General features: G+C 38.3%; 1 protein-coding gene across 1 annotated transcript in view; it reads left to right on the plus strand.

Moving 5' to 3' along the window:
* The window catches only part of LOC139659570 (protein eyes shut homolog), a gene marked incomplete at its 3' end in the record, with an annotated part of 119,778 nt that overhangs the window by 14,633 nt on the left and 93,133 nt on the right, over positions 1–12,012 (plus strand). The window contains exons 3-4 of the mRNA XM_071537878.1: positions 3,645–4,012; positions 4,363–4,465. Of these exons, the coding sequence (XP_071393979.1) occupies positions 3,645–4,012; positions 4,363–4,465 (471 nt within the window). The remainder of the gene's footprint in view (positions 1–3,644; positions 4,013–4,362; positions 4,466–12,012) is intronic.

The following is a 12,012-nucleotide window of genomic DNA, read 5'->3' on the forward strand; positions in this document are numbered from 1 at the left end:
CCACTTTTGGTAACCAAGCGTCCTCATGTGTTGTTCAAAAACACATACATTATAAGCACATAATGGTGAAAATAAAATGCATTTATTGTATGCTAGATAGATCATAAAGCAGCTATTCTTTCGAGAGTTCTTTGCCTTGCAAGCAAACCAATTTCAAAGTCAACATCAGATTCTCACGTATTGACGTACTACGTTGTTTATGGCCTTCGGACAGGCGTCCAAAAGGACGTATCCATGGGAAATGAAAAAAGAAAACGAAAGAAAGCAGAGGAAAAACAAAGCTTGCAGAGCTGAGGTAAGACATATTAATTAAACGTATAACCTGTTTTTATGGGCAATGTATTCATACCAGTCAGTGATCGGTGTAAAGTTACCAGCTATCTAGACCTAGCTAGCTTGCTAACCCTAGTAACACGCATTTTGTTTTCAGAGCTGGCTAGGCTAACTAACGTGATCTATAGTATCATGGTATTATTGAACCGCATCTGACCACATACTAGCTTTATGGTCAGAATTATCGGCACGGCTCCCACCTCTGTGCACCATGAGAGGAGAACGGTAGGCGAAGGTCAGTTCAAACATCTGGCAATTTGTTTCTGTATTACTTATCGGCAAAAAATATGAAAATATGACGTGAGACTTTGTTATTAACTGATAGGGTGTTCTGGTAAATTCGGCATGTATATAATCATCCAAACAGCTCGCATTTAATAAGTGTTTCCCACAGGTTGACAATTTAGTTATGGCGGTGGTTGTTAATGGGAGGGCGGGATTAAGGACCCTCATGCTGGATTATCATTACAAACACACGTTTCACAGCCTACTCAAGATCCCAAGGTTTCCAAATATACTAAATATGTCATGCTGAATTACAGGGAAATATATATGTAATGATGCACAAGACATCTGGATCTTTCCATTTGATGTAATAGCGCAGCCATAAAAAAATGGCGTTTAATATTTCACTCACTTCAATGATGCGTTGGAACGAGCAGATACAGAATATGTAGGCCTGTATAACATTGTCCTACAGTATGGAAAAGGTATTTTAAAGCTACTTAAGGGGAAATTTTTAACCTACAGTAACTATGGTAGGCCGTTTTAACATTTAATAATTAAAATGCACTAGTCACTAAAATTAGGCACTAGTGCTTATTTTCTAATGACTAGTCACTATTCTTCCAGTTACTAGTCACTAATGTAATTTTACCAATGAACAGGTTTTGGATTTCAACAGTATTACAATATGAGTAATAATTATGATAAAATATGTTCATTCACCTAGAAACTTTATGTTTCTGCAGGAGCACTTCTGAAATACTTTGGAGGACCAGCCTCAGCACAGCCAGACCTCTCTGCTTGTCAGGGGACACCAGTTCCATCATCGTCTTCTTCAGCAGACCCACAAACACCAGATGCAAGTATCTCTTGTCTGATTCGTGAAATTATTTTGCACAATATAGGCTATATATTATTGGATTGTTATTTGTCATTTGTACTTTTATCCTGACGCTAGTGTAATTTTATAGTACTTAATTTTATGTGTATTCTTGTTCATACATAAGTTTATAATTTATTCAAAGCATTCTGTTTTTGAAAAAAAACATTTTATTTGTTCAGTATTTACAATTTGCATGTTTGTTTTTCGATTTTGATGTCTTAACAATGCAACTAAGTTAAAAGAAGTTTTTTATGTGAAAAATGCAGCTTTCGGTCTGATTTATATGCATATGGAATTTGTGTCGATGCAGATTTGATTCATTTGTTTGCTTGAAATAGCGGGGGGCCCCCCAAACAAGCTAGCAACGGCTCTGGTCTCAATGTTCGGATTCATTTTTACAATAAGGGATCTGTATCATAATCGCCATCCTACTGCATCGCACAATTAGTGCTTTGGAGTCAACCTTGTCTGAGGAGCAATTACCTGGATCAACCTGTCCACTGTAATGAGGCTGGCTGAAAACTGCCTGCACCATTGGTTTCCTGCAGCTCAGCTGTCCCTTGTGATATCCATCTCCTGGGTCTGGTCTAGCCTGTCAATCTGGGGCTGGAGGGAGACACTGCCTCCGCTGATCACATCTGCTCACAGAGGTGCTTTCAACAGCATGAATGGTTATGGTAAACTGTGCCTCTGTCATCACAACCAGACAGCCCATTTAAATCCACCACACAACATCTCTAGGGACTTCCTATACCATCAATTTATGTTTCATTACAACTAGTTCAACACCCACATACATTAGAGTGAATGGGTGAGTTTTGCCAGAATTATTGTTCAGAACTGATTTCTGTGTATTAAACTCTCTATTCAAATGTGTGATTTAAATTTTATTAATGAAAAATGAAAATTTTCTTATTTTTGTTTTCTAACCTCACCCTATTCAAATTATGTTGTTTGTGCAATAGCTTAGTTTATTAAATCTGTAATAATATCTGGCACAATTCACTCACCTCACAATATTGAGTGGGACCTGTCAGGCCCCGTCCATCCCAGGAGAGGGACACAACAAAGACAGCTGAGCTGCAGGGAACCAAAAAGTGAAATACAAAAGTGTTTTTCTTTAAACTGAAAATCCACTCTGAAACATGGTTTATATGTGTTACCTCTATAAAGTTGGACAGTTAAGTCTAGGTTAGTGTTTATGAACACATTTCTTCCAAATAGATGAAAGAGAGCCAAGACTTCAATTTGTTATCAAAGTAAAACTGTCCAGAGCTGCCCATTAACACTGAATATAGGAAACAGTATCCATGGTGATTCTCTGCAGAGAGGGACACATCCTCTAGTTCAGCATTACTATGAAATTAGGCTCATTTATGTGTAAAAGCTCCAGCAATCATACTCTGGGTCCAAAAAGTCAACCTCACATTTATTGTTAATGGAGCAGCTCGCGTCTCTTGATGGTATCACATGTTAAGTGTTGTGAATGTTATTTGGTTCTGAGCTTTGCAATCTAGTTGTTCATGTTCACAAATATGTTCACAAGTTAATGTTCACAAATTTATATTGAAAAGTCCAAGATCATACAGTAGGAATAATGTAAGAATTTGGGGTTGCATTTTACCTTTACAAATGATGAGCTGGCAACCGCCATCCATTTATCAACTGATAAGGCATTCGGAATACATGGATTGAATCTGAGATGAAAACTGCTGTTATAAACCCAAAAATAAATCAGCGGCACAATAATTCAAAATTGCACTCCAAAATGGGAAAAGTGATTTGATGGATTAGAGGGAGAGTAAAAGCTGCGGGCGTGAACCCAGCCGACAAATCCCACCAAACATTCTCCTCTCACACGGCAATTCAGCTGATGAGCCCTGAAAAACAATCAGGGTACCTCCCTGTGCGAGGGTAGGCCACCTGTGGTATCCTACAGATGTGCATTGGAGGGGAGCTGCCCCATCCCCCCCAGTGAATAGTGGGATATATTAATGGGGTAATCTCTGGTGTACATCTCCGAGGGAGCTGGTGAGGAACACCACTAAGAAGTCCTATGCTTTCCTCCTGGGGCCTGTGCAGGTGTGCTAATACAGTACCTGAGCTGTCTGAAGCACTTATACTGCACAGCGATGACTAGTGAGATGAATTAGAAGGGTCCCTCCTCCCTCTTTAATGACAAGCCCTCCTCTCCATTTCTCAGCTCTCCAATCACGCTGACGTCGGAAGGGCCTTACTCCAGCCAGGTCCGCAGCGTGAGGATGACCCATCCGCCTGCTCTGCGTTACACGCGCCAATCTGCTGGGATGATGAATGATAACCAGGAGCTCGGCGCTGCTCGCCCCGTCAGAGGAGATTTTGGAACGGGAAGGTTGATGAGGTTGCCACACCGTAGCGTGGTGTGGGCTCACAGCGGGCACAGAGCGGAGGATCCAGTGCCACCAATTAATGTTTGTCTTAGTTCACCTTGGATAACCAGAGCACACTACGCCACGCTGGCAAGCTCTGCCCCAACAAATAACAGCCGAGCAAATATGCACGTACTCCTGGGAGCACAAGGAAAGCTGCGAGGTATTAGGTGAATAAGAAACAACCAACAGCAACAATTAGTCTGGTGTCCCGCTGGGAATCATCACCTGGGAACAAAAAACACATTGAACACACTACAGAAACATATTTTTCTCTTCATGAAGAATGGTTTATACGTAGAGTAACTTATGGATTTCTGCACGGTATAATGGATGAACGTTAAATTAATCAAATATTAATCAAGATGAGACAATTTAATATACCTTTTCCACTTAAAATATTGAAAAAAAGAAACATATGAAAGGACCCTAATGAGAGGAAATAATTAGAGCAAGATTATGTCCTGAAATCTCACAGAGGCACTGTTTTTTTTCCTTCTTGCTTCCTCTCAGGCTGCCCTGCTTTCTTCCTGCCCTCTGTCATGTCCTGCATCACTACAGCAGAGTTCAGCAAGGGAAATAGTTGCCATCTGGAAATCACATTTAACAGCAGAGGGTGCCAAAGCTTTTCTGTTTCAGATTTTCCAGGCACAATGCATCTCCCTGCATTTAAACCTTCCCATTTTGGGACACAATTTTGTTTCTATTCGTAAATTTTAAAGACATATTTGCTCAATCAAATAATGTGAACTAACTGGATAAGATAGCTCAGTTATTTCAGATAATACGAACCCTATTGGGTTTTTCTGAACACATCATTGTCAAATGAACCATCAACACAACATTGCACAATCCCTGTGAGCTGCTCTCTATCAGCATATTTCATTAGTTTCCCTCCCAGGTGATTTGATGCACAACTTACCATTCTACTGACTACTGGAAGGGATTTTTCCTTTTTCAGAGGCTGAGATCTCCCAACCTGAACCAAATTAAATAGATCATTGGGATTATTGCCACTGGCACCTGGTCCCATTTGATCTATTTTTCTTTTCTTTTTTTTGCTATCGTTGTGTCATCACAACTAATTTCACAGCAACATTTTAATGAGAAAAGCTGAGGACTACACATAGCACCTTTAAAGCAGCTGTGTTCACAAAGCATATATTTCTGATAATTAGAGCTCACTTAGAAAGTAACACTCACTCTGTTAACACAAGCGTGTCAAGTACTGTAATGATTACGGGCTATCCCATTAAGCAAACTTTTGTTCTTCAAATTGAGCCATTGTAAAAACCACTCCTCCATTACATTGTACCGTATAGTGCATCAAATTACAATATGCCTGCCATGCATCTGACCCAGGAATGACTCCTTCTCCAGATCCTTCTCTTTTATGGAATAAATGGCTGATCTCTTAGACAGAGAGAGAGAGAGAGAATATATTCTGAAGGGAAAATATGTTTTGAGTGTGTCCATGTGAATGTTTGACCTCTGCAATACACACTATTGATGAGACCATGCAGAGATACTAAAGATCTGTGTATTGCTTCTCTAGGATGGTTGCATAACTTGTTTGTGGGCCATTGCGTCTCAAATAAGTGAATAAGGCTGTTGTTTGTTGTTGTCACATTATATAGCAGGATCATGACACACACGGCCATGTTTACTCATATGAAAATTACAGCATGCTGATTGTTTGTTTTGAGGTCATCACAATGCCACAATGCTCCTGCGGCTGTTCACATTTTATTTGTTTTCATGAGGCTGCTATTCAGGTGAGTAACATTACCTCCTGATTGTGCATTCTATCATTTTGCCCTCCGCCTGCTGAGCTGACTGTAAGTTAATTCTGTCAGTTGGAATGAGCATCCTCGTGACATTTAAACCACAGGGAGGCCCTGATATGTTGGCAGGAAGAAGAGAGAGCATGCAGTATGAAAGTATAGAGTAAGATATATAGTGGCATAATCTGGAGATTGTCTTAGAAACCCTTAGCTGCAAGTGCCAGGAGGAGCTCGCAAAGCAGAAGGCTGGCCGGCACTGCGAGTGGCAGATGTCTGATATGTTTGGCATGGATTAGCTAAAAGATTATTTCTGCACCTTCTCTGTCAGTGGAGCTCTAACTCCTCAGACGATTCACCAGTCTCCAAATGATGCGCACTCTGTGAGGCGTCCAACGAAAAGAAATAGAGGTTGTCCAACCTACAGTATGTATCTAATCTTAAAAGCAGAATCTTCTGATTACATTTCAAGGTCAAAGAGGGTGAATGAAACTTTGTTTAATCTTGAAATGTGGGTAAGCTCTGCCTTTAACAATTAAACGAGTCAAAGAATTTGCTAATCCTAAACAGTCACTGTCAGTTAATGAAAAAATTATCATTTTATGATACGCATGTCTTAATGTGAAAAGGCCTCTAAATGTTATCATAGACCCATGGCATCCATCTTTATCTGGTCTTCCTACATGTCAATAATATTGACGAGTGCCGGATTATTAATTTGATCAGTAAAATGGCCCTGTGGTAGGATATAAAGCCATAAATATAAGCATTTGACCAATTTATTTTTTCACAGCAAAGTCAAAAGTGGACTGATAAATCCCTTTCCACTAATGCAGAGTAAAAAGCTCTATCCACCTCACATAATGTTCCATCCAGCATCGCCCACAGTGATGGCCAGTCAAATTGGATTAAGCTGAGGTGGCTTGGGGCTTCTCTGCAGCTGCTGCTGTTTGATATGGGGTTTAGGTGTGCTGCAAGTGTTAACTTGGCTAGACTTAAAAGACTTGCAGAGACACATTAATATTTTATATGAAACTACAGACTATGATGCCAATGAGTCATTGGCCTTACAAAAAAGAGAACATCATAATGCATGGTGATCATGTAGGCCTACATCATCAGTCTCTCCACTCAATAAAAGATGAAATTAGAATTTCAACTCAATTTGTTTTTCTGACTCTGAAATCAGTGGAGTTGTCAACACTTATGCTTTCTCTTTAAGGGTAAAACCAAACAAAACACAACCAAATATAATGCATTTTTTCCCCCAAAACACTTAAATGTTGCTACATAAAATTGATCAGTCAATATTCCAAAAATGGAGATGATTCTATTCTTAAAAATGTTATTATGTTATAAGAAAACATATTGAGATAATTCATAGCTGTACTAGGAACCCATAATGTGCTTTATTTTCATACCAGAAATCATTTTGTAAGATTAGGTGTTGTTGTTTTTTTTGTTTTTTTTAAATGGTAGATATCTCAGTTTGGAATTAAACTCTTCAATTGCTTGCCCATGAATCTCATTAAGTATTATTGTCTTTTTTCATTGACAAAAATGTTTTTATCTTGCCATTATTGTATGAAAACTGTTGTTGACCAATATTTTTCATCATTATTTTCATTGCCAATTGCAGCTGCCCTTTTTTCAGGGGTTGCCAAAGTGGCCCAGGTCTGCTTTATCGGCCTCTAGTTCACACTATATTAAATCTAGAGCTGCAACCAGACATCACATGAAAGTAGAGATTCCAAGAATTCCGTTGCTACCAATGCCATGCTAGCCCATCATAATAGCATGGCTTTGGTAGCAACTGAATGAGGTAAAAAAAAAATGGGATAAAAATATCTTTGAGTGGAACATAATTTTTGGTTTGTGAATTAGAAAGGCAAGTTCCTTATTTGAAACATGACTTTCAACATGGACCAAATTGTATAAAATGTGAAACTATAAAAGATATGTGAAAATACTGTATGTAGTGATGCAGTTTAGCTCGCATAACTATCTAGAATTTTGTTTTCACTTCATTAGAGAAGTGTACTTCAATGTCTGATGAAAATCCCATATAATTACATTCATCTTCAAAAATTCTAGGTTCCACAAACTTTTGCATGTTTGTGTAGTATTATAACCAATGACTAATAAATATGATTCTATTATGTACACACTATTACAAGAAGCTAAGAAAATTAACATAATAAATATCTCTGAATGACAATCTGACGTGTGAAAATCTCTCTAATCCATTAATTGCGGAATGAATCTCAAAATGTTTGCATAATAACCTAACCTAATATTCAGTAGGAATCTACTCACTTTGAATATTTGGTGTGAGAAAATGCTTTAATTACCTCAATGAATTGCTGAATAAACCTATAACAATAGTTTGACCATGGCTGTGTTCATTATGAATAAACTTTTGTGTGTTAAAGGTGGAACAGTTGTCCCCTTCTTGTGTTAAAAAGTTAGTGTATTTTTCATCACGTCTTTTGAGTAGCAGAACATTTCCCAGGAGAGGATTGTGAGGACAGTCTTCCATTTCTACCTATTTTTCCAAAAAAAAAAAAAAAAGGCTGTTGGCTGTCTTTGATATAGTAGCCTGAAAATAAATACTTACAGTATAGGTGAGCACAAGTTTTTTAAGGCCTGTGAAACCATGCAATATGTCTTTTCATGCTCTCTGTGTTGAACATTTGAATTGTCAAGGCCTTTAAAGGAGATGTCCTGTAGGGTTACAAAACAAAACAATAAATACAATTGTCCTAGCCACAGTTCTCACTGTAACTGCCACAATATCCTTAATCCACCCAAGTCAGATTGGAAGGGCAATGGTAGCTTTGGGAATTCCGGTTTCCATTCTACTGTAGGTGCATTTACACCACTATAACTGGATTGGGATTTTCATAACCTGCAAAAATGGCCTCCTTCTCTATGAACTATGATGTCATTGGAAAGTTGTAAGAAACAGAAACACACAGAAAAGGCTACAAAAGTAAAAAAAAAAAAAAAAAAATGTTCGAAAAAGTAAAAGTGACAGGAGGATTCTTTTATTTTTTTTACCATTATTTGGCCTTGTATTTGGAAAAGGAATTGTTTCCTTCATTCAAACTAACTGGCACATGTACATATGAATAGAGGGGGCAGCTATTGTTAATATGTGACCATTGATACAAATCTAGTAGCACACTTTCTAAGAATGAAAACTGCATTAAATTGTGCCTCTCTTGTGCTAAATTCATTATGTGTTATGAATCGTGCCATATGAGCCTTTTATGAATGTACCATACAAACTTGTTTTCAAAGGGGCATTATGTTACATTATGTTATCATTATTATTACATTATTAAATACGATTTTTAATGATTGTTGTAACCTTTCTCTGTATCTTTTGAGGGACCTTTGGGTTTCTGAAATCGTAATGAAATGCTCGGGCTAATCGATGGTAATGCAGGGATTCTTGCCCTGGCAGGGAACAAGAGATTGAAAGAGAATGAAGAAGGGACCTAAAAACAGGCATATGTAAAGAGAAAATGAGAGTTGACATTGCCATGGGAACAGCTGCATCTTGTGCATCCAGAGAGTGAGCCACTGTGGAAAGGAACAGGGCAATAGACCAGAGAGCTTTTATAATATTGCAACAGAGTCCTGAACCAACTCTGCATGTAAAGGAGTGTTAGGGATCAGCATATCAAATAGCAAATCATTATCATTACACAGTTGCAGCCTCTCATATCTTTGTTGTCTCTGTTTTCAACTGTCTATTGCTCTAAAGCAACCAATAACCTTTAAATACAATTTAAAATCATAGTTCATCATAAGCAGCAAGGGCAACAACTGTAATTTAAAGTTAATAAAGAATAATTTGAGTTCTTAGTATTGGCAATGTTCAGTAATAACAAATAAGAACTGACATGTTTGCTAGGTTATAGTAACTTGCATGTCTATAACAAGAGCAGTAATGCATGATTGGAGTGAGTGAAGCTCCTTTGACTTTATAAACTTTACCTGTCAACACCAAAGTGCTGTGGTAGCACAGTGTTGTTGGAACTAAGGGAACCACTGAACAAAATATTTTATTAATGCGTTAACTTTGGAAAATCACTGAGCTACTTCCTGGTATGTGAATGTACTGCGCACCATCATAGAGCTTGTTCATGCTTGTGTGATTTCCACTGTACTGCCTGGTGTATGAGCGCACACTGGATTTCCTTTATGCAGAGCTCTGGGGTTCTGTGCGGCCTAAAGACTGCATACTGTAATCCCCCTAAACACTGTGCATTGCAAAAAGCACACAAACAAACAAACAAACACACAGAGCCTGGCTCTTGTTGAGGTGCTTCTCCAGAGCTCTTAAAAAGAGCAACATGTCTGTGCTCCAAGTTCTTCTGTAGTTTACAATCTTGAGTTACAAGTACATAGTGGTTGAACCTGGACTACATGCACAAGTCCACTGAAGACAATGAATGGGTTCTGCATTTAACAAAGAGCATACAGTGTGTGAGTGAAGGCTTTTGCATAAAAAACATATTGCACAAAAGAACACAAAATAATTTTGGAAAAAAATGTATTTTGAAGTAATTTTTAATATCAAAATGCGCAAAAAAATCAAAGAGGCGAGTACTTTTTGAGTGTTGCACTTGTATCAAATCACTTCAATTTACATCAATCTTTCAATCATGCAGTTATCTTGTCATTCCATGCTGCTGCTTTAGAGAAAAAAATGCATATTGCAATATCTTCAGGCATTCATATGCATGAAACTTTATTGGAGACTGAGCATCACAGAAAATCCCTGTATGTCACTGATAAGACCCTGCTGTGATATGGATCAGAAGGGCATTTGAGTCTGTTGGATCAATAACTTCAGATGTTCTGCCTGCACAGAGCCACCAATCTTTAGGACTGGGGGTTATTATGCCACCATTGACAAATTAGGTCTGTGGGGCCTAATGACCAAACGATAAGAGGATAAAAGAAGACAGACACTTTAATCTAGAATTAAAGCACCTATAAGTCACTGTAAAAAAAAAAAAAAAAAAACTCAAGCTCAAAGGAAAAATCCACCCTAAAACACTGTGACACTGTTAAAAAAAAATCCATTGTCAAAGTACTTTGCATTTCTGGGCCCATTTTGTTGATATAGTAGCGGTGTATTTTAAATATTCCCATGGATAACAGGCCAAGTGACAACTTGACATTACACTGAGATATTTCCAGTGCATCTACAATAGAATTTAATAGCAAAAAAAATCCAGCTATCTAAAACATCAACGGTAAACATCACCTTTTGGTCAGTCCCCCAGAATCAAAGAGCAAGAGCTTCTTTCTAGGCTCATCATTTTGCACTGACATTCAACAATCATACAGGGAGAAATCCATCATGAAGAGGCAGAGATACCAATATCTCCACCAACAGCAGCCTCAATAGACCATAATGCAATGCAGCCACAAGACATGTTGGCCCGTATTCAGCGGTAACAGCACTGGTCAGGTTATTACCAGGTGAAAGCCAATGAAAATCAATATGTAAATGATGTGATGCATATTAAACACCCCCCTGATTATCCACACCCATGTGCAAGCACAAATGATCACAAACTAGATATGAAAGGCAAAGCCGTTCTCTGTATATTAAGAGACGAGTTTGTGTCACACAATACAAAATTGTTTAGAAAATTTGTTTCCAACAACACTGAAACACAATGACAAAACATAGTGGTAAAACTGAGGTGGTAAACCCGTTTATGAATAGGGAAAATACCTGCCACCACGGTCTTACCCACTACCACGTTGTTAAGCCTGTCGAGAGGCATTCTGGGAAATGTAGGAAATCAATAACTAGAGTAAATTAAAACACTTTATCACAAAATAACTCCTAGAATGCATTGAACGAAGGAGATCACTGATTTATAACCGTGTGAAAGTGTCCATGGGTAACATTTATAGCCCCTGTGTGTAGGATTTGAAAAATGTTGATTTTGGCGACTCCTAGTGGTAGTGCCAAAAAAAAGACACTGTCGCAAACGTCTTTGCAACCTCTTAGCGGCGTTTGTGCTACCCCGCTTCATACAGCCACAATATGTAAACAAAATACTGCTGCAGACAACTGTAGCTCAAGCATTAGTTGCTATATTATTCCTAATGGCAGCATTATAGTATATAGGAGTTTGCTATTGTGAGGATTCGAGTTAACAGATGTTTGGGTGATCGTTGTCGTTGTGAACATAGCCTATCCGACATTTACTATTCTGATGCAACGAGCTGCAGCTAATGGAAAATGCTACCGCTAACAAACTAGTCTTAACACAAACCAAGTAACGTAATCGGAGTATGGAGTTGTATTAAATGTGGCGATTACGACCGATCAAGCTGGCAGAAGGCA

The sequence above is a fragment of the Centroberyx affinis genome, unplaced genomic scaffold (genome assembly GCF_046629955.1).
Source record: "Centroberyx affinis isolate AG114_WGS23_722 - 3 ecotype Tasmania unplaced genomic scaffold, CSIRO-AGI_Caff_v1 ptg003143l_1, whole genome shotgun sequence".
In the NCBI taxonomy this organism is placed as follows: Eukaryota; Metazoa; Chordata; class Actinopteri; order Beryciformes; family Berycidae; genus Centroberyx; species Centroberyx affinis.